We start from the raw sequence: 21,115 nt of genomic DNA, 5'->3' as shown, positions 1-21,115 counted from the left end.
TACAGTTCCCTAGTAAAAAACAAGACAATATAAAACACACACACACACACACACAGTTGTAGCTTACTTGTAAGAGTATAGTTCTAGAAATAAAAATTGAATAAACATTTAATGCAAGGCAGACTGCCTTCCAGGAGCTTGTACTCTAGCAATACAAAATTTGCATTGTCTTTCTCTTCAGCTCTCATGTCTCCTGATTAAATACAGTGTCCTGCAGTATGTGCCAGCCATGTGGTTAACCTTATTAACGTATGCGGTTCATCAAATAAGAAAGAGCTTCTATTTTCCTGCAGATGTTATTCATCAACTTCAGATTTTTTTCCTTACTGACTTTAATCTGACATTGGGAAGTTACATATCATTCCTTGTGCCTCAATTTCCTCATCTATGAAATAAAGATGTTAAAGTAGATGATTTATTGGTCTTATTTCTAAAATTCTATGATTTTCCACTACCTCACCGCCTTCCATTTTGGGGGTAATGATTTTTTTTTAACTCATATTTGCTTTGTTACATACATGCTTGTTTTTGTTTGCATATTTTTGGTACATTTTTTTGCAAAGTATATTCACCTACATTCTATAAAACCTGAGGTACTACAGAGTATTTCTGAGATACTGTTCATCAGATGTGTTTCTCTCCCTATTGAAAATGGCTCTGTTTGCCAAAACTTGGAGGTAACTGGGTGTATAATCTACTTCATTTCCAGGCTTTTTGAGTGCTCAGTTGTATGTTATTTAAGGTTGCCTATTTCACAGAGTTTATTGCTGTCATTTCTTATTTCTAGCCCCTGTTTCTTCAGATTTTACCATTTGCCTTAAGGAATTTTCTCAGTTTAAGGTCTCAAGCTAATGCCATTGAAAAATATTGATATTCTAAGAAATGGCTAGTGTTGATGCAACTATATCTGAATTGATTGAATTGCTCCAATTTAGTTAATCAAGAAAATGTTTTTCTTCGGTGTTACTTGCTAAGATGTAGCTGGTATTTATATCATGTGCCAGTTCTCTGTTCTTCCTGGAAGACCTGTGAACCAGTGTTTCAACTTGATATACAGTAAATGTAATCTTCTCCTGGCATATCCAGTTGGTAACAATGAGAGAAAGAACTAATGTAAAATTAGATCAGAGTTCCTTTGTAGCTAAGAAAATTTGTTACACTCGATTAGAGCTATATTTAAATAATAACCTGTGTACAGGAATGGATATTATGCCTCATTGCTAAGTTATATGAAAACATTGTAGGAACTCTTTCAGGCTTGATTTTGTAGTTTTTTTGGCTGTTTTCCCATAGAATGACCACTTGTGACGTGGACAACTGGAGAATTTCTCATGGATAAAAATACTATAAAACCAAAATATTACTTCTTATACATCATTTAAATATAGATAGTGCCATACATTGAAGTGACTAAAATATAAGATTTGGCTTCATTTACAAAATAATTTTTATTTGGTATTGTCACAGTAGCAATAGTAAAATGAAGCAAATAGATTCAAAAGAAAGCATTTTAGGTTTCTTTTTCCTTTTGAAAATTTCACAAGATTTATTTTTTGTCACTTCTTGCATTTTACTTGTTTTGCATATTTTATTCAGGAATAGGCTTTGATCCATTTTATATCAATCTAAGTGACATTATATGCTGTTTTAATGATTAGCAAGCTGTATGTAGTGATCTCCAATGTAAACAAAATTCTTTTGCTACTTTTACATAAGTAATATTTTGGGATAGGGCCAAGTATTTATTATTGTATTAAAATGTCATCAGTATTCATTTTATAATGCTCAAAAATAATTTGTATTGGTGAATTCTTTCAAAGTCTGCCTCAGTATCTTTTAATGTTAAAAAAATGTCCTTAGGCCATGAGCAACACTTAGTCTCATATGGAAAACTTTTAGCATTGATAAGAATTTTTGATGATGAGTGATTTTCAAATCAGAAAAGAAAAGATTAAAAACATTTTCAAACTTGCTAAAGACCTATTCATTTCTTCAGTATATGTTACATCACAGAGGCAATGATCAGTTTTTTAAACTAAACAATGAGTAAAGCCGGAAATACTGTGGCTGACAGATTCTTGTTCAGGGCTTAGGCTGCCTTGATGTATAGTTACTTTACCTAAAAGGCTATTTGTATGTAACAGAACTCAGTATCCTCTCTTCATTACGTATTACAGCCCATTTTTATTTTCTTCTCTTTAAGGTGGTTTAGATTAGAATCCAAACAAGGAAAACGAATCAAAAACAGGGGTGAGATAAAGGTCAATATTCAGTTTATGAGGAACAATATGACCGCAAGTATGTTTGACTTATCAATGAAGGACAAAACCAGATCTCCTTTTGCAAAGTTAAAAGATAAGATGAAGGGTAGAAAAAATGATGGAACATTTTCTGATACGTCTTCTGCAATCATTCCGAGTACTCACATGCCTGATGCCAATAGTGAATTTTCAAGTGGTGAAATACAGATGAAATCCAAACCAAAAAAGCCTTTTCTTTTGGGTCCTCAGCGACTCTCGTCAGCACATTCAATGTCCGATTTATCTGGGTCCCATATGTCTTCTGAGAAACTGAAGGCTGGCACCGTAGGTCAAGCACATCTTCTTGGACACCAGTTAGATTCCTTTGGAACAGTTCCAGAAAGTGGTAAGTGCCACATTCTTGTGTCCTCATTGGTCTGAACTACCCTTTTAGTTTTTAAAGTTTAATTCCTAAATTTAGTAAATAATAACAGTTGCTTTGTAGTATTTTCCAAATTTTGTCATTCATCAAATATTGAGTACCTACTATTCCTCAAATTGGTAAGTTCCTTGAAGGCAGAGCTTGTCTGCATTTATATTTATATTATTAGATAATAAAATGAGTGCCAGTTTCCTATTATGGCCTGGCTGCCTGTTTTACTGCTGTTTCTACCATCTCAAAACCCTGAGCATAAATGAATGTTCATTTCATCATAAAGTCCCTAGAAGAAAACTTTTATGTTCAGAAGTAAGAAAGTAAATTTAATGCTAATGAAAAAGTCTGAGAATTTTTAGCATTATCATGCCAACCAGAACCTCTAGTTTTGACATCATAGTTTATATGATTGTGAGCTGAATACATTACTAATGGTCTAGCAATATGCTAATTGTTATTAGCCTCGATGCTTCAGACTGCTACACCTTAGCATTTTAAGATTGTTTTCCTTGATTTTTTGAAGGTTAATACGTTTAAGTAGCTAATTGCTCTCATTCTAAAAGCAGCAGAATGCACACAGAATGTGTCACATAGTGTGATGTAATGTGTCCCTGATTATGTACTAACTACAAAATTGTTTGTAGGAAGTCTCAAATCTCCACACAGAAGAACATTAAGCTTTGATACTTCTAAAATGAACCAACCTGACAGCATTGTGGATGAAGGTGAATTGTGTTTCGGAAGACAAAATGACCCATTTACAAATGTGACTGCTTCATTACCCCAAAAATTTGCAACACTGCCAAGGAAGAAAAATCCATTTGAAGAAAGCAGTGAAACATGGGACAGCAGCATGAATTTATTTTCAAAACCAATTGAAATAAGAAAAGAAAATAAAAGAGAGAAAAGGGAGAAAGTTAGCCTGTTTGAAAGAGTGACTGGAAAAAAAGATAGCAGAAGATCTGATAAACTTAACAATGGGGGATCTGATAGCCCTTGTGACTTGAAATCACCTAATGCATTTAGTGAAAATCGCCACGACTATTTTGATTATGAGTCAACCAATCCATTTACAGCAAAATTCAGGGCTTCAAATATAATGCCATCTTCAAGGTAAGCTTAATATGGGGGAAGTTCTACTATTTGGGAAAATCTTGTACTTGAAAGTATCAAGTATTTCTTTTAAATACTAGAATATTTTCAAGCCATTTTATTTTATTTGAAAAACATTTTTATTTCTATAATTATAGAGCCAGGCAATGTAGCATATATTTTTGGAACCGAACTTTTTTATCTGAAGAAGATGAAAAGACTCTTATTCTCTATCCTGGTCTGCTTCCACTTATGTGAGCCAGAAACTCACCAAAACTTAGAGAGAAAACAACGTGGCTTGTGATGAGACATGGCAAGAGTGAATTGCCAGTGGGTGTTAGTTCAAGCCAGAAATTTCAGTGATATGTTTCTAGGGATTCGTTCATGGGCTATCTGGAAAGGACCAACAGCAGCCCATGTGCTATTCTTTAAGAAATACCAGCTTCAGTATTAATGGCTTTCCTAATAGATGTTAATTATCTTTATTAAATGGCTATTTAGAAGTGGTTTTTATTTGAGAATGCTTGTTATTGGAATTCAGTGACCCTCATGGGTTTTGTAGGTACACCCAAGGGATCTATATGATGATTTGTAGTCAGAAATAATCACTCATGAGAAAGATTGGATTTTCCAGTTTTGAGTTTTCAGTTATATATATAATGGTGCTTTTCTTATTCCTTAGTATATCAAAATTTATATCTATCTATCTAAATTTAAATCTATATATAAATTTATATCTATATATATAGATATGAATGTAGATATGCTAAGGAATAAATTTAAATATGGTTATGGATTTTACAGAAGTAAATGATGAAATAGCTGATTAAGGAAACCTCAAGCAAAGAAAAGGTAAATTTATTCCCATCTTGAGTGTAGTTGGCCCCGCATATTTGCAGGTTCTGCATTTTTGGATTCTATCAAATGGATTGAAAATATTAAAAAAAAATAATATAGTAATTAAAAAATAATGCAGATTTAAAAAACAGTACAGTGTAACAACTATTTACATAGATTTACATTGTATTAGGTATTATAAGTAATCTAGAGATAATTTAAAATATATGGGAGTTGGTGTATATGTGCAAATACTGTATGTACCATTTTGTATAGGGGACTTGAATATCCCTGGATTTTGGTATCCTCGGAGTGCTGGAACCAATCTCTCTCAGATACTGAGAGATGACTGTAATTATCTTGGAAGAGCATGCTAGAGTGTTTACCACGTAATAGAAGATTTTCTTCAAGACAATAATAGAGAGTGTACAGACCTGAATGGGAATACTGGCTTAGAAGTGCTATGACCTCCATAAAACTCAGTGTCTCCATCTTTGAAACAAGGAAAATAATCCCACTTGATAGGATTCAGTGAGGATAAATGATATTGTATGTAAAGTACATAATACAAAGCCAGGCCCCAAATAGGGAATCTATAAATGGTGACTACAATTATGTTTGATATGTTCTCATGTTATATTTTACTAAAAAACAGTGCTTGGTTTTGTCCCACTAGAAACAGCATATAGAGTATTAACAATCAATCACACTGTTAGGCTGTGCCCTCTCACCTTTCTTATGTATCTTCCATGATATTTTTTTTTTTTTTTTTTTTTTTTTTTTTTTTTGAGACGGAGTCTCGCTCTGTCGCCCAGGCTGGAGTGCAGTGGCCGGATCTCAGCTCACTGCAAGCTCCGCCTCCCGGGTTCACGCCATTCTCCTGCCTCAGCCTCCAGAGTAGCTGGGACTACAGGCGCCCGCCACCTCGCCCGGCTAGTTTTTTGTATTTTTTAGTAGAGACGGGGTTTCACTGGGTTAGCCAGGATGGATGGTCTCGATCTCCTGACCTTGTGATCCGCCCGTCTCGGCTTCCCAAAGTGCTGGGATTACAGGCTTGAGCCACCGCGCCCAGCTCTTCCATGATATTTTAACAACTTGCATTTAAAGTTTTCAAAGTGAAGTGTACTTTTTTGTTTTCTTTTACCTATAAATGGATATTTGCTGTGGTTTAAAAGAGTATTCAGTTCTGTTTATAGACCATACTCCAGAAAAATAACATTTTTATTATATGATATCAATATGTTATTGAGTTTATAGTTTTGATATGCCATTCAAAAATATTTTGGTATTTTACATACTGTACTTCACATATTACATTAAATCTTATATGGGTAAATAGAAATATATTTGCTTCTTTCCCCCTTTACTAAACTTTTTTTACAGAAGGTTGTTGGAAACAACTGTCTGAGATAACTTGGATATTGGATAATTTAGCTAATTTTAGAGTCAAAGAAAAGCAAGAAAATGGGAAATGGTAGGAAAATAATGTTTTTACATTATGGGCGCATATGAAAAAAAAAAGCTTATTGAGTATTCTTAAATCTTTAATTGCCCTATATTTGAGCTGTTTATGTGGGCTCTTACGGGTTTGAAAAATGCGTGTGGCATTTTGACACATCTAGGCTTTGTTTTCAGTTACTTTATTATGGCTGTTTCTATCAAAATTAGAGCTGTTTTATGATGTATAAAATGATTGCAAATATGTAAAAAAAATAGTTGTTTTTCACTTTATGACTTTCTCTTCTTCATATTTATGAGATACCAGATATGAGGACAGAACATTTGTAGATTCCTAGGAAGTTATTCTTTTTGCATCACAAACCATCCGTGTGGTAAATGTAAAACATTTGCAGTAAAGGGGTGGTTCTGGTTAATCTTATAAAAAAGAAGAATTGAATATAAATAGACCCAAGAAGAGTGTGCAGTTCACACTTTTGGCAAGCAGCTTTATCTTGAGTGGAATTTGGGAGGATATGGCCCAGGTAGCGTTGTCTTTATGTAACAGTATATTTCTATTTTTCCTCCCAGTATCAACCCTCAGCTATCTGGGACATTTTAAATTTCACACATTAACATCCTAACCAAATGCACTTTTGGAGCTAGGGACTCACATCAGTAAGACACGTGCTGTGAATTTTTTTCAGGAGTGCTCAATAGACTTATTTACAGTTTCCTGGACTCTTGTGGCCAGTGTTTGTGAGAATGCTGAACAAGGTTAAGGGTAAAATACGTAGCTGTGGAACTGCATTTTCTTCTCGGTGAGTGAACTGGCTCACTTGTGATTGCAGGTACCTAGGAACCATATTGTTACCCTCTGGTTGAATAATGTATATGATTAAAACTGGAAAATTTTCTTTATGCCCCAAATTTTAAAATGTACTGAGGCACACTTTTTTTAGAAGTTAGACTTTTTATTCCTTAGTGTTAAGTAAAATCCACCTGAAGAAAGCACTTTGGAAACCACAAAAAATACCACAATTTGAATCTGTCCTTGGAATAGGTCCCATAGTTTTACATAAAACTGATAGAGGAAATTAGGCATTATCTTGGGTTACTTCAGCAAAGAGCAGGGCTCTTTGAAACACTTTTCCCCAAAGTTACTAATTTGCAGTCTCTTACATGGCCCTATTTCTTTGAAGCGTTTCCTGTTCTTGTAGGGAGGAGTAGTTGTTCCCTCTGCTGCAGCATTTTCTTACGTAAGTCTTGTCTTCTGTGGGAATGGCATTGTTCACTAATAGCTTAGTCTCACTTTTCTTACCCACTACCGTGAAGAGGTTGAGAGCAGGGTCTGCATTTCATTCCTCTTTTTGCCCTTAGTCTCCAGTGTGATGCTTGGTAGGTAGTATTAGATATTTTGAATATAATGCACACAGTATAGCATACCAGTTTCCTAATGCACACAGTATAGCAGAACAGTTTCCTGAAATGCCACTCTCATTCCGTTAGCCTCCTGCTTTCAGCCCGGCTGGCCTGGGCTGTGAAGATCTTTCTAATAGACTGAAAACAGATGCATAAAGCCAGATGTATGCGTTTTTATGTACAACTAAACATTGTTAAAAATCTGAAGTTTTAAAGGATTACTGAAATTTAATATTCAATCTAGATAGCACATGTCCGGAGTCTATTAAGAACTGTGTATTAGGGTAGGTTGTCAGCTGTAATAACCACAGGTATCAGTGGCTTATCACAGCAGAAGTTTATTGCTCACTCTTGTCACAAAGCAGTTCACTGGGATGGTGATAGGAAAAGTGAGTGCTTTGCTCTGTGCGTTCATCTGGCTCTGCACAATCTCTCAGGAAGCAGGCTTCTTTCTTCTTGTGATGCCACCATTTAACACATGGCCTCCAAGATCCTTGCAGCAGGGGAGGAGAGAGAGGATCAAAGGAGGGTCATTTCTGTGTGCTAGGCCTAGTGCAGTATGCGTTACTTCCATATACGTCCCATTGGCCAGAGCTCACCCATGCCCCAACCTCACTGCGACCTGTGATGAACTGTGACTTAGCTGTATACCTAGAAGGAAGCTGAATTGGGTTTAGTGAGCTTACAATATTGTGTGTACCATTGATGCCAAATCAGCTTGCTACTAAGAAGTCGGGATGCCGTCCAACACTGGCATGCTGCAAAACTCCTACGACACATATACAGTAAGTAGAGTTGGAATTCTTGTAATCTTCAGGAGAATGTTTTCTCAGTTTATTATTGGTACTAAGTTGTTTGTATGTTAAAATTGCTACTAGTCTTGCTTTTTAATTGTAAGTCACAGGTTGTTTAGCATCATCAGTAACAACTAATTTTTTTCATGATTTATCAAATAAATTGTCAACTAATTTATCATGTGGTTTATCCCACAATTTGCGAAGTAATCCTTTTTTTATCAGCAGTATATCATTTGCCAAAAATAAATATGCCTGAATGTTTGCTATACTATTTTAAATTTGTTCACAACAAATTATATTCTAATATATTATAAATAATATAACAAATAATAAATGATAAATAATGTTATCACCAGGCTATTTTTTCACTTAAAAGTAGAAATGATGGGTGTGTGTCTTCACCAACCAAATTTGTTCATTTCTTTTCTTTTTTTTTTTTTTTAGCCAAGAGATAGCAAATTCTGGCTTATTTAAGAGTTCATGGAAGAGATGTATACCACTTTCAGGTCTGGCCCATGGAATGTCCTCTTAACACTATCCTCCATTTTGCCTCTTCCTCCAATATCCTGGACCAGGGATTGGCAAACTAAGCTTGGAGGCCAAATCTGGCTTGCTACCAGTTTTTGTAAAGTTTTGTTCGAGCACAGCCACTTTATGGTCATTATTGTGTATAGCGGTAGCATTGAATAGTTATGACAGAGACCATATGGCCCACAAAGCTAAAAATATTTATTGTTTGGGCTTTGCAGAAATACTTTGCTGACCCCTGCAGTAGCTGAATGGAGAGGATCTTTGAGATGGGGAGAGCTGTAAGTCGGAGCAACCTGGGTCTCTGCATGCAAGTGGAAGGCCCACCTGACCAGGAATAGCCAAGTGGCCCTTGTCCAAATGATAAATTCACAGGATATAAGTTACTGAGATTTATATATGTATTTATTACAGCACTTAGCATTATTTATCCTACTGAGGAGGGCACATGAGCTATGGTACCTTTTGTTGTGTTTAAGAAAACCCTAGTCAAAAAAGTTTAAGAACCACTGGTTTGCAACACCAAATCCAAACTCCTCTTTCTAACTTTCTAAGGCTTACTGTATTTTAGGCTTTTCTTAACCTTTCAAGTTTTCTTTTAGTATTCCTTACCAACCTGTTCTAGGTAAGTTAATTTCCTTACTGCATGTCTCTACACTGAGGTCCTTGTAAGCCATGCTGTCTTCATTCCCGGGCTCAATTGTGGGGTGCACTCTCAGCTTATCTCTGAGTGTTCTTTTTTGAGTAACAACTTTGTTACTGTTTGTTACTGAACGTGTTTCCCTTTGGATTTCTGCTGATATAGAAAAAGTAATTACTATACAATGTTTATTGTGCCTAGGTCTTATATTAAGCTGTGTAAGCGTCTTAACAGTTGTGCAGAATCTTCTTTCTTGGGTGAACCACAGCACCTAGATTTGTGCATGACCTCAGTGCTGATCATCAAGGGCTCCTGGAGATTTTTTTTTTAAGCTACCATTTGTTGGGCCTCCCCTCTGACTGAATTAGAATCTTGAGTGAGTAGGCCCTGAAATGAAAATCAGCATTTTAATAACTGCCCATTGACTATCAGGTTTAAAAATTGCTGATCTATATTATATCACCTACAGTGGTGCCCCTAATCTATGGGGATACATTCCAAGACCTCCAGTGGATTCCTGAAACCAGGCACAGTTCCGAACCCTGTATATCCTATGTTTCCTTTTCTATACATGTATACCTGTGATAAAGTTTAATTCATAAATTAGGCACAGTAAGAGAGTAACAATAGTAATGAAATAGAACAATTACAACAATATGCCAGCATCACTCCTCTTGCACATTGGGGCCATTATTAAGTAAAACAAGGGCTACTCAAACACAAGCACTGTAATACTGCAATAGTCGACCTGATAGACGAGATGGCTACTAAGTAACTAATGGGCAGGCAGTGTAGACAGTGTGGATACACTAAACAAAGGGACTGAACAAAGGGATGATTCACATCCCAGGCAGGACAGAATCGGATGGCCTACCACTTCATTAGGCTATTCAGAAGGACATGCAATTTAAAATTAGGAATTATTTCTGGAATTTTCCATTTAATATTTTTGGACCATGGTGGGTAACTGAAACCATGGAAAGCAAAACCACGGATAAGGGGGTGGGACTACTTTATTTCCTAAGCTTTCAGTAAGTATTCTTTGTGAATAGAGATCAGGAATTGTGCTGGCAAATGCATACTTATAAATTAGACAACTTAGTCATATTAGCTTTGCTTGCAGGTCCCTAAGGTAGAGGGTACAGTAAGGAAGTTAGCTTGGCTAAAACAGAGATGTGGTGGAAAGGAGTAAAAGATATGGCTGAATAGGTTAAACACACACACCCTAAATTATAGTGAACATTGACGACCAGGCAGAAAAGTCTATTAAATATTTATGGCATCTATGGATGAATTGTTTCTCAGGATTGAGGTAAAACCTGAGAGTCAATAGTGATGAATGACACTTAAAAATATGCTTCTATTTGTATGCTACCCATGGTAAATTGAGGAGAAATTTCACGATGTGTATTCTTTGAAGAAGGTGTAAGTTCCTTGAAAAAGTTCAGGATCACAGAAGTCCATCTACTGAAGGGAATTCTGCTTGAGAGAATAAGATTTCCTCTCTGTTTGAGAGAAAATTGCTTATGTATGTCTTATTCTGAAATTTTTTTAAAAAACAATGTAAGCCTACTACTCTGTGTGATGAGTTTCTGTTTGATGTTAGAGGGGCAGCTGTTCTGAAAGTAATAATTTAATGGGAGATATTTTTACCAGAGAATTTTGTTTGGGGACTGTCCTTCTATTTGTGACTCATACAGATGCTTTCACTCCATTATTTTCTGCTCTACTATAATAGTTGTGAATGCCATGTAGCAAATTCTTAGCTACTCTGGGATAACTAAATGGTATGTTCTATAATATTATTTCTAGTATTAATTGATTTTACAAAAGCATGTATTTCCATTTTTAATGTTTGGTGGAAGAGCCTGCCTACTTTTTAGCAGATGATCTCATGCCAAATAGTTATTTTTTAGGATGGTACAGAAATAGTATCTAAGATCCAGACTTGTAATGTTTTAGTGATTTTTCATGGCAGTGTGCCTTTCACTTTTGAGGTCAGGTCTACCTGATTCTCCCCCCTCTTCCTTCTTTCCTTCCTTAATGAGTCAATTCCTGTCTGTGCTTGTGTCATACCTTCCTTAGGAGGTACAAAAAATTGGTTACCTAGAATGTGTATTTAAATGTGTTTCTAATTTTCACAAATCACCGTAAGCTTGTAAGCATGTGGCCATTTATATGAAATTGTATAACATGTCAAAGACTGTTTACTGTAGAATTTACATTTTGATTTTTTAAAAGTATAGTAAATAAATGATCCTAAAGAAAGAGCCTTTTTTTTCCTGAATGAGTTTAAAGTTCAGTCGTTGGCATCATAAACCTTAATATGCAAAGGATTTGTTTTAATAGCAGTATTTGCTTTTTGCTCATATTTGTCTAATATTAAAGATAATTTGCTTATTATTCATGGCAGGCTATAAATCTTTTACACACCTGAAAATTTGTGCCTTCATTTGTGAGACAGAAGACAAAAACTTTTGAGATGATTTTTAGACCCATTAATCCATTAGTGCCCAGAGATTTACAGAATGTGTCCAATGAAACAATGACTATGAACACGAAGTATGCAATGTGATTAGTTCCCTTAACACTAACTAGAACTTTTATGTTTAACTCCCCAGATACTACTTGAAACTTTTTTACCCTTTGTCATCCTAATACTCATTATAATAGCTCTCATTAATTGGTGCATCTCCCAGTGGGTTAATTTGCAGATACCAGCCATGCCATCCTTGTGCTAACTCACTAATGCAAATTGATATTTATAGTCTTCAAAATTGAAAACAAAAAAAGCTCTGTAACAAAAAAGACAAACTTTGCTGGGTTTTTTTAGTTTTTTTGTTTTTCCCTTAAGAGAGAGATTGAGATATAGCAAGATTCTGAGAGAAAAGAAAACAGGCCAAAAAAAATTCACAAAAACTACTGTAGGCTAATAAACTGATGTGAAAATTTCTCAATTTACAGCACTTGACAGGTGCTAAAAGAAAAGCATCTTTAATTTTAATGTGTTGTTAGGACCTCTTTAGAGAGACTGTACGAGTTATTAACAAGGTCCTCTGAGACAGGAGACGGGTAATTAACAAGACCTATGGAGATATAGTTTAGGTAATTAACGAGCTCTTAGGCACTGGACACAGGATAACACATAGCAAGTCCAATAGTTAAAGAGAACACGTTGTTATGATATGATCAGATATAAGATACAGCATGTAAGCCCTCTTGAGGTTTCTGATAGGAAAGTATTCAGATTGTATTCCAGTGACCCCAGTGCACTGATTTGTGTAAATCAGTATGTAAGGTTTTTGGTTTAACTTTTAAGGTAGCATTTGAGAGAATTATTTTTAATTGTTGTTACATGTAGATTAATACTCTTTGCTAATTGCCATTAATGAACGTGTGTATTTTGAGAAAAATGCATTGGAAACACATCAGTTGTATGATTCTAAATTGTCTTAAACATTTATTTACAGTTTATTTTTTACCTGTGGCCTGCTGGTTAAAATTGCCTATTGCAAATTAACCTTGCTTTCCTTGTCTCCTTTAAAACAGTCAGGATCTAGGCCAGCGAGGAGATGTGGCCCTGGCACCAGTTTGGTTTTTACAGGTTATGTCCAGGTTCCTCCAGTCATGCCCCTATGCTACCTTCAAGTCTGAGATTTTATATTTCCAGCTTCAAATATTTGGTCCAGTTATTTCCTGTGTAAATTTGAAATTGCTGAAGTACGAATCTTGAGTTTTGGCTCAGAAAATTCCCACATTCAGCAAACATTTATTAAGAACATGTTATACTCTAAAGGTTAAGAATATAAAGAAGGCCCTTGCGAGGCCCCTGATTCATTCAGTTACCTGCTGTCTCAGTGGTGCTACTGTAGCCCATCAGGATGATTTTTTCCTGAATTTCAGCTCTGCAAATCAAATGATATTTTCATTATTATTTTTGGCATATTTGCTATATATAAGGAAATCATATTGTTGAGATATAAATCCTGCTCTGTGTGCTTGTAGAAAAAAGTGTGTAAATATTAGGGCTGAATTTCATATTAAGGGTTGGACATTGTATAGACACTGGGGAACCATGAAAATGTTGATTTGTAATATGATTGAATTACTATCTTTTATCATGAAGTAGCTGTTGAGGACAGAGGATGGGAAAGGGAAGAAGGACTTGAGACAGGGAAACTAGTTAGGAAGTTACTATAATTGTTTTAGTGAGAGTTGACGGAGGAAGTTTGACAGTGAGGAGGGAAAAGAAGGGAACATCTTTGAGAAATATTTACCCATTATGTGACTTACCCATTCTGCTTTTGGGTAGGGGACAATATGTGAACTGGTAAGGGAGAAGAGACAATAAAAACTATTCCAATGATATGCCTTCAGCTGGTGTCTTAAGTTTAATAAAATGCAGCATTTAAAAATCCATTTAATTTAGTACAACAATGTCAGGTCTATAGTCTTTGAATCAAACTTGGGATTGTAGTCTTGATAGAAAGGTTTGAATTTTTTCTTTTGTTTTTTTAATGAGGTGCTATATTGTTTATTTTGGATTTTTTTTTTTTTTTTTTTTTTAGAGACTAGGAATTAGGTGTTTGAATTGTTTGAGACTAGCAAGTTAGCATGAAAACAGTAGCAGCTTTTGGAAGTTTGTTTTTCAACACTGAAACACTTTGGCTTCTTTGAACACAAGAGTGGAAATTTCAGTAACTGTTTGTGAATGTATGCATTTAAAGTGTTTCTTTCACCTTAGCACTGAAATTACTAAATATATTTCTCTCCAGTGGTTTTGGCTTGACCAAAGGGTTGTCTCCATTGGACACTTTTTGTTAGTTTCTCGCTAAGAGGATAAATCCCGTTTCTTACATAATTAGCCCTCGCTTCTGTGGACACTACTTTTCCAGGCTTCTATGCTTAGAACATTTCCAGTTGGGCCACTATGATGATGTCATCTGTGATTACTTTTTTCCCGTGACAATAATGCTTTAACTTTTGAAATACAGGTAGCGTTCCTGTATATTTAATTTATGGTGGTACTGTTATCTTGTAGCGGAGGTGTTTTAAATAGCTGCTGGTGATACAAATTAATTATGAAGTGATTTTTCTTACATGCATGTAACTGGTTTCTAAGACTATTAGGGTCCAGACATTTGACATTTGTCTCTTTGAACTTATATTTTAAGGATTAATTCTTGCTCTTTGATATGATGTATTAAATATATTGCTATGTAATAAATACTTATAATATTAAAATGTTATTATTATATATTTAATATATTATACACCAAATAAAATGTCTTTATGTATTTTATATATTTAAGCTTAGAAATCTTGTATAAAAGTACTGATACCACTTTAAAAGCAATTAGGTGAATCAGCTTGGCCTTCTTAGAGTATACCTTAATTCAAATTGCTATTAAGGAAAAAAATGTTTAACAAATGTTGTGTGTAAAACTCTGCTAGGGTTGGGGAGGTATGGGGGATGACAGTCCTAGCCACACCAGTTATGGAGAGGGATGTGTAAGAAATAACCTATAATCAAAGCCGAATAAACTGTGTTAAACAGAAGTACATGGAGTTTACTGTGGAAAGGTGGACGAAAGAGCAGTTCAGTCTACTGGAAATTGGGAAGTGCTTCTTCAAAGGGGAGAACTTTGGGCTTGATCTTGACCATGGAACATCATTTTGTAAGTTGGGGCATGAGTAGATAGACAACTCTGTTTTAGTAAATGGCAGCAAAGCTCTTTTTGAAAATTATTAGATAAGTTTTGAAGGGATAATTTATAAAAAGTGACTAAATACTATTATATCGTTAGCTGTTTATTAACAGCTTAGTAATTTTACCATTTCTTTTCTAGTTGGAGTCATGGAGCTATATTCTATGTCATTCCCTGACTGGTAGGTTCCTGAGGAAGTATGTTTGCTACTTTAGGCTACCAAGGAGCCAATTAGTGAGTGTGCTGCAGCAGCTCTGCATTAAGGATAATGAACTCTTTGTTACGGAGCCCGGTATGGGAATGGGGGTGTTCCAGTTAATCACATATTTTATTTACTAGAGGTTTACAATGCATTTGTTTTGTAGAGACTTTTTATCTTCAAAGAAATTAAATGCTCCAAATAATTAAAAATGAAAATCATACTGAACATAATTTAATCTTTGACTCAGAAAGTACATTTGATTCACTTCTTTCAGTGAAAGGCTTTACAGTACAACATGAAAACACTGAAATACTAATAATAGGATATTCTGAAGGCAGTATAGGATAAGTATTAAGAGTTCAGATTTAGGTGTCAGGTCTGCGTTTGAGTCTCTCTTAGCCGTGTGGCCTTACTTAACCTTTCTACACCCTCATTTTTCCAGCTGTAAAATGGAGATAATAACCTTGGTGTAGGACAGATTAAATAATGTCTTGTACAAAAAGTACTGTGGGTAGTGTTTGACACACGGTGCATCCAGAAACGATGGCCCTTGCTATGATCTTAATATACACAGCATCTACAGAATACTTAACAATCGCTTTAAATAAATTAGGTGGAATTTTTTTCCAAGTAATAATATCTTCTCATTTAAAAAAAAAAAACTTAAATAAAAGTAGAATTTAGAAGCCTCTGGTTTTCACCAACTGATAAAGGACATACATTTGGCAGGAAGCAATAAACTTGATAGTTTTTCAAGTATCTTTCAAGACATATGTTCAGCAATAATCTTTGATGAGATAAAACTAAAACCACATTGAAATTAAGTAAAAGTTTTCTCTGTATTAAGTAGAAAATTTATAAGGCAAAGCTATTATAGTAAATATTGATATAAATAAAGTCTTATGTTCAGAAATTCTTTCATAGCACTAATAAGGATATCGCAGGGTAGATACCTAAGCTGTGGCTTTCCATTAAGGCATGGTGACAATTTCCTAAACTCAGATGGCTGAGCTCAAATTAGATTGTTAAAGAAGGCAGTTCAGACTGTGATAGTAGGAAAGATAAAGGCTGCTTATTGAAAACTCCTCAGAAATTTCAGTGCACTTTGGGAAAAGGGCAATTGCCTTAGGAAATTCACATAGGCAGTAGTGTCTCTCTTCCAACGAAGATTTGGAGGTTGGCTCTTTTATTTCTATGTCAGTGCAGGTGCCCTCTTTTCTGTTTTTCATCAGGAGTATAAGATTCTACTCTAGTAGCCTCTGAATTCAAGGTTCTTTAATATGTCAGAAATAATATTTGTTGTATTTTTAATGTTTTGTCATCCTGGTTTTAAAAAATACATCTTCTTCACTTAACAGAAAAAAAAATACATAACCAAAATTTGACTGTTAAATATTGTTAGACTGTCATCACATCATTTTATGGAATAATATCTCTTGTACTTACAGAGATGGGTAAGATCTATAATGTCAACTCTTTGTGCCTCCCATCTTTACACTACCAGACAGTATATATTAGGGTGACATTCTAAGATTTAGATGTTTATTTTTGAATTTGATATAAGGGATGGAAATTTTTTCTCTTTCTTGATTATATGTATTATTGCTGTTCTTTCTCTGTGAGGATTATGTTGATACTCTGATACAAAGGATGCACAAAGCAAAGTCTCTGTCTTTAAAAGTATAAGCAGGTAGATATAGAATGTGTAATTAATTGTCCTAGTTGTAAATAACTGTCCTGGGTGGTACAGTTGGTAAGTGCTGATAGAGATAAAAATTATAGATTAGGTGGGTATGGTTAGGTAGTCTAGGCATTACAGAAAAGGTAGAACTAAGAGTCTCGAAGGATGGATCTGTGAAGACAGAGGGGAAAAGATAAATGAGAAAAGGTAGAGAGGTAAAAATGAATGTGTGAAGTGGTTCTCAGGGACCCAGCCTGCCTAAAACAATTAAAGGTTGGAAGTGGTAGTGGAGATGTGACCTTATTCGTATGAATTTAGCATACCAGAATGAAGAATTTGCACCTGATGCTATAGAATGTATGAAGAGTTTTCCATATATGACTGATGTGATGAAAATACTATTTTAGGAAAACTCAGAGAACAGTGCCATTGCTGTTACATACGTAATAATGCCAGAATCGAAAGAGGTGCACATGAACTCAGAAAAACTGCATTTCCAAGTGTGATTTTAGATTCCAAACAAAAAGTTTTTGTAGTGAAACATTTTTATGATATAACTTACAGAAATGGGATAATAGTGAAATTATTGTGGCATAAGAAATTTGCAGATATTAATGTGTATTAGAGGTACACTCTTTAAATCAGTGGGTACCTGTTTTAATTGTTCTTTGAATAGTTTCTTTTTTTCTTCATGCAGAAACATTTTAAAAAGCTGACTGAAAGTTGTATAGTATAATGTACAATTTATAATAAGATCATTGTATTCAGCTGTTGGGGGATGGCCCGGAAATTGTGTTTTACACAAAACAATATATTCTTTTCTGGCAAAAATTTTATAATTTAATAGCCCCACTGAAACAAACTCTTGACTGCCAAGAATGTTTTACGGCTTCTCAACTTGGGTTGCAGAGTGGTGGAAATCCCCCAGTCACACCAGCAGTTGCTTCTAAGAAGCAAGTGTAGGAGCCTGTGGCTTGCGTCACCCACCTGGGGGGCCCCTGGAAGTCTGGCTGCCTTGATGTCCCTCCTTGAAGGCTCTGCAGAGATGGCTGGGGCTAGGAACGTGGGTGCTTGCTGGCCAGGGGCTTCGTTGCAGGCTGTTCTTAAACACCTGAGGCCTTCATGGTAACCAGAGGATACCATGACTTCTCCAGAACATAGCTTTGTCATAGGCCCACACAGAGCCAGCTTGGGGTGCTTTTGGCCAGGGTGTTGTGGGCCTTCTGGCTTTTTTCACCTGGTTCACAGGGACCCAGGGATGCCTTGCTTGCACCCTCATGGAAGAGTCACATCTCTCCAGATTATCCTTATACTCTCTCTTTGCAGGAAAAGCTTGATCAAGGCTACCGGGTCTGTCTTGATAACGTAGACTGGCAGAGTCTGTTCTGGGTTTAGCTTGCGGGTGCCTTGCTCTCATCACTCCTGCCCCCTGTTTGCCTGCTAAAATGAACAGGACTTGATTACACACGCGCACACACACACACACGATGATAACTAATGGGTACGTAGCAGGTGGCGGGCAAGGGTCTACTCAGGGTAACAGGCCAAACACAACACAGTTTCTGAAAGTGATACATTTCCTAAAGATCTAGGGAGAAAATATTCATTTTATATCAAGAGACACATGATTGTGGTAGTAAAATGCAAAACTTCATCTGAGTTTTTAACTTGAGATGTCAAATTTTATGCGTATTGTTGGATTTATTATGTATTAGGGATACTAAAAAAAAAAAAAAAAAAAAAGGTGAGAAGCTTAGTTTTAAAGGAATGGAGAACTTTTGGAATCCATAGGCCTTATGTTGAAATTTGTGTGTTGTTTGACTGTCTTTGAAATAATTAGTTCTATTCTTTTTTTTTTTTTTTTTTTGAGGCAGAGTCTCACTCTGTTGCCTAGGCTGGAGTGCAGTGGCGTGATCTCAGCTCACTGCAGCCTCCGTCTCCCAGGTTCAGGCAGTCCTCCTGCCTAAACTTCCCGAGTAGCTGGGATTATAGGCACATGCCACCACATCCAGCTAAGTTTTGTATTTTTTAGTAGAGACGGGGTTTCACCATGTTGGCCAGGCTGGTCTCGAACTCTTGACCTCAAGTGATCCACCTGCCTCCTCCCAGAGTGCTGAAATTGCAGGCCTAAACCACTATTTCTGTTCTTTACCAGGAGAAATGTGTAAGTTAGACTTGATTGACTATTATATCCTTGACAAACCAAGCCTTAATTTCATAGACGTCTTTAAATCCTCAAGTTCTAGGACTTTCACCAACAACATATTCATCATTATTCATTATGGAAAAGCAGCTAGGTCTGAATTTGCTGTCCATGATCTTTGGTGTCACTGACCACAATTTTTAACTGTCTTGCCTCTGAGAGCTCATAAAAGATACCCCATGAGAATATTAATAAGTAAATTACTGTTAATCCCCATAGACATTTATGTATTAGGTTCTGTTTTGTCATCCAGGTTTTGGTGTACATGCCCAGTCCCAGGAGACAGGATGTAGTCCTTTCATCTATAATATCATTAATTTGATTTGGTACTGAGTTTTTTGCTTTTTTCTAAAAAGAAAGAAAAAAATACTTAGTTTTGTCTTGCCTCTTAAGCCTTATTTGCATGTATAATAAACATAATTGGAATGTGCTAAGGATTCCAGTGAAATCTCTCTAGTGGAATCTCTGTGGGCACTTCATTTTTTTAGAGCTTTGGAAAGAGGATTATTAAAGAACATTAAAAAAAAAAAAAAAACCCTTCAACATGTAACCTCTGTGGAATAAATGTTTTCAGGATTTACCAGAAAAATCTCTAATTAATCTGTATTGTGTCAGATACCTATCCTGGTAGACCTAGTTGGCATACTGGATAAACTGGCTGATTGAATTGATTCTATTGGTAGTCCACCAATTTGAAAATGTGCTTTAATTCCTATTGACTTAAATATGAGAATAATTTTTTCTATCTTAAAAAGAACTGAAAAACACTCCACTAATGTATCATCAGGTATAGATATAAATAATCTTTCTTATTCAGGAACATTATTTCTTCCACTCTTTGGGGACTTGGGATCTTGTTGGTGGAACTTATATTGCCCTACCATTGATTTACTCAGTCAACTCACCCCAGTTTTTACACATTTTTGTTAAGTACTGGTTATTAATGTATTCAGCATACTTTTGTTAGGAATCTTTCATGCTGGCGCTGTGTCAGATGCTAGGAATGAAAAGAGGAATGAGATACGGTTCCTTCCTTTAAGTGGCTTGCAGTAGAAAGGGAGGGGATCCAGGGGTAAGATAGATGCACAGAAGCAAACTTTTATACCATGTATTTGAAAAGCACTTTGTCAGACAAAACATTTTCATACTCATTTCTTTTAACCCTCTTTTAATTCTGTGAAATAGATGGTAGCATTTCTGTTTCACAGTGAAGTAGATTGTTCCTCAGCATTAGGGGGTGGGCAATAAGTCTGGAAAGGTAAATTGGATAAAATCCAATGGGCTTTGAAAGCCAGACTGAGAAATTTTGTCATCATTCAGGAAGAGGTTGGAGGTCAAAAGTTTTGTGACAGATGAGTAATGACGTTAGACTTGAGCTTGAGAACGCCATGGTCAGTATGAATAGGCTGGATTGGACAAGGAGGGATGGGCAGAGACTGAAGAGGCTGTTGCAGTAGTCTCAACAGGAGGCAATTTGGTCTTATGGTCAGAAAGGTAGCAGTAAAAATGAGCAGGGAGTAAACGATGAGAGTTCTGTGGCAGAGGCTGAATGGTGAGAACATGGCAGTTTATTTGTGAGGCATGTAAGCCGAAGACTGGAGTGAAGGGTGTCTCTGAGGCTTCACCTTGGGTGCCCAGGAGATTGGTGGTATGAGAAGGAAGAGAACCAGACAGAACTGTTCTAAAAGACATGGTGATTGGCCTTCCAGGGACAGGTAGGATATTCAATCCAAGATTTTGATCAGACATTTGTAAACATGATATTATAAAGGGTAAAGAGATTGGTGGGTAAAAAAATTTACTAGTCCTCTATCCATATAGGGATGGTAGTTAGTGGTGAGAGAATATGAAATCACCAAGGTGGAGTAGAAAAGGCCTGAAAACAACCTTAG

At 35.8% G+C, this 21,115-nt stretch overlaps 1 protein-coding gene across 4 annotated transcripts in view; it reads left to right on the top strand.

The window, feature by feature from the left end:
* Positions 1–21,115, top strand: part of RAB11FIP2 (RAB11 family interacting protein 2) — a 41,948-nt gene that overhangs the window by 4,194 nt on the left and 16,639 nt on the right. Inside the window, exons 2-5 of one of the 4 annotated variants that reach the window (XM_005566551.5) lie at positions 2,204–2,646; positions 3,321–3,789; positions 9,011–9,070; positions 15,279–15,318. In XM_005566551.5, coding sequence (XP_005566608.2) covers positions 2,204–2,646; positions 3,321–3,789; positions 9,011–9,070; positions 15,279–15,315 — 1,009 coding nt within the window. In that variant the 3' untranslated portion in view covers positions 15,316–15,318. The remainder of the gene's footprint in view (positions 1–2,203; positions 2,647–3,320; positions 3,790–9,010; positions 9,071–15,278; positions 15,319–21,115) is intronic. The other 3 variants (XM_005566549.4, XM_005566553.5, XM_005566550.4) reach the window with 3 other exon arrangements.

Source organism: Macaca fascicularis, chromosome 9, assembly GCF_037993035.2.
Source record: "Macaca fascicularis isolate 582-1 chromosome 9, T2T-MFA8v1.1".
Classification (NCBI taxonomy): Eukaryota; Metazoa; Chordata; class Mammalia; order Primates; family Cercopithecidae; genus Macaca; species Macaca fascicularis.
The sequence above is the reverse complement of the archived record's forward strand: the minus strand, read 5'-3'. Positions and strand labels throughout refer to the sequence as shown.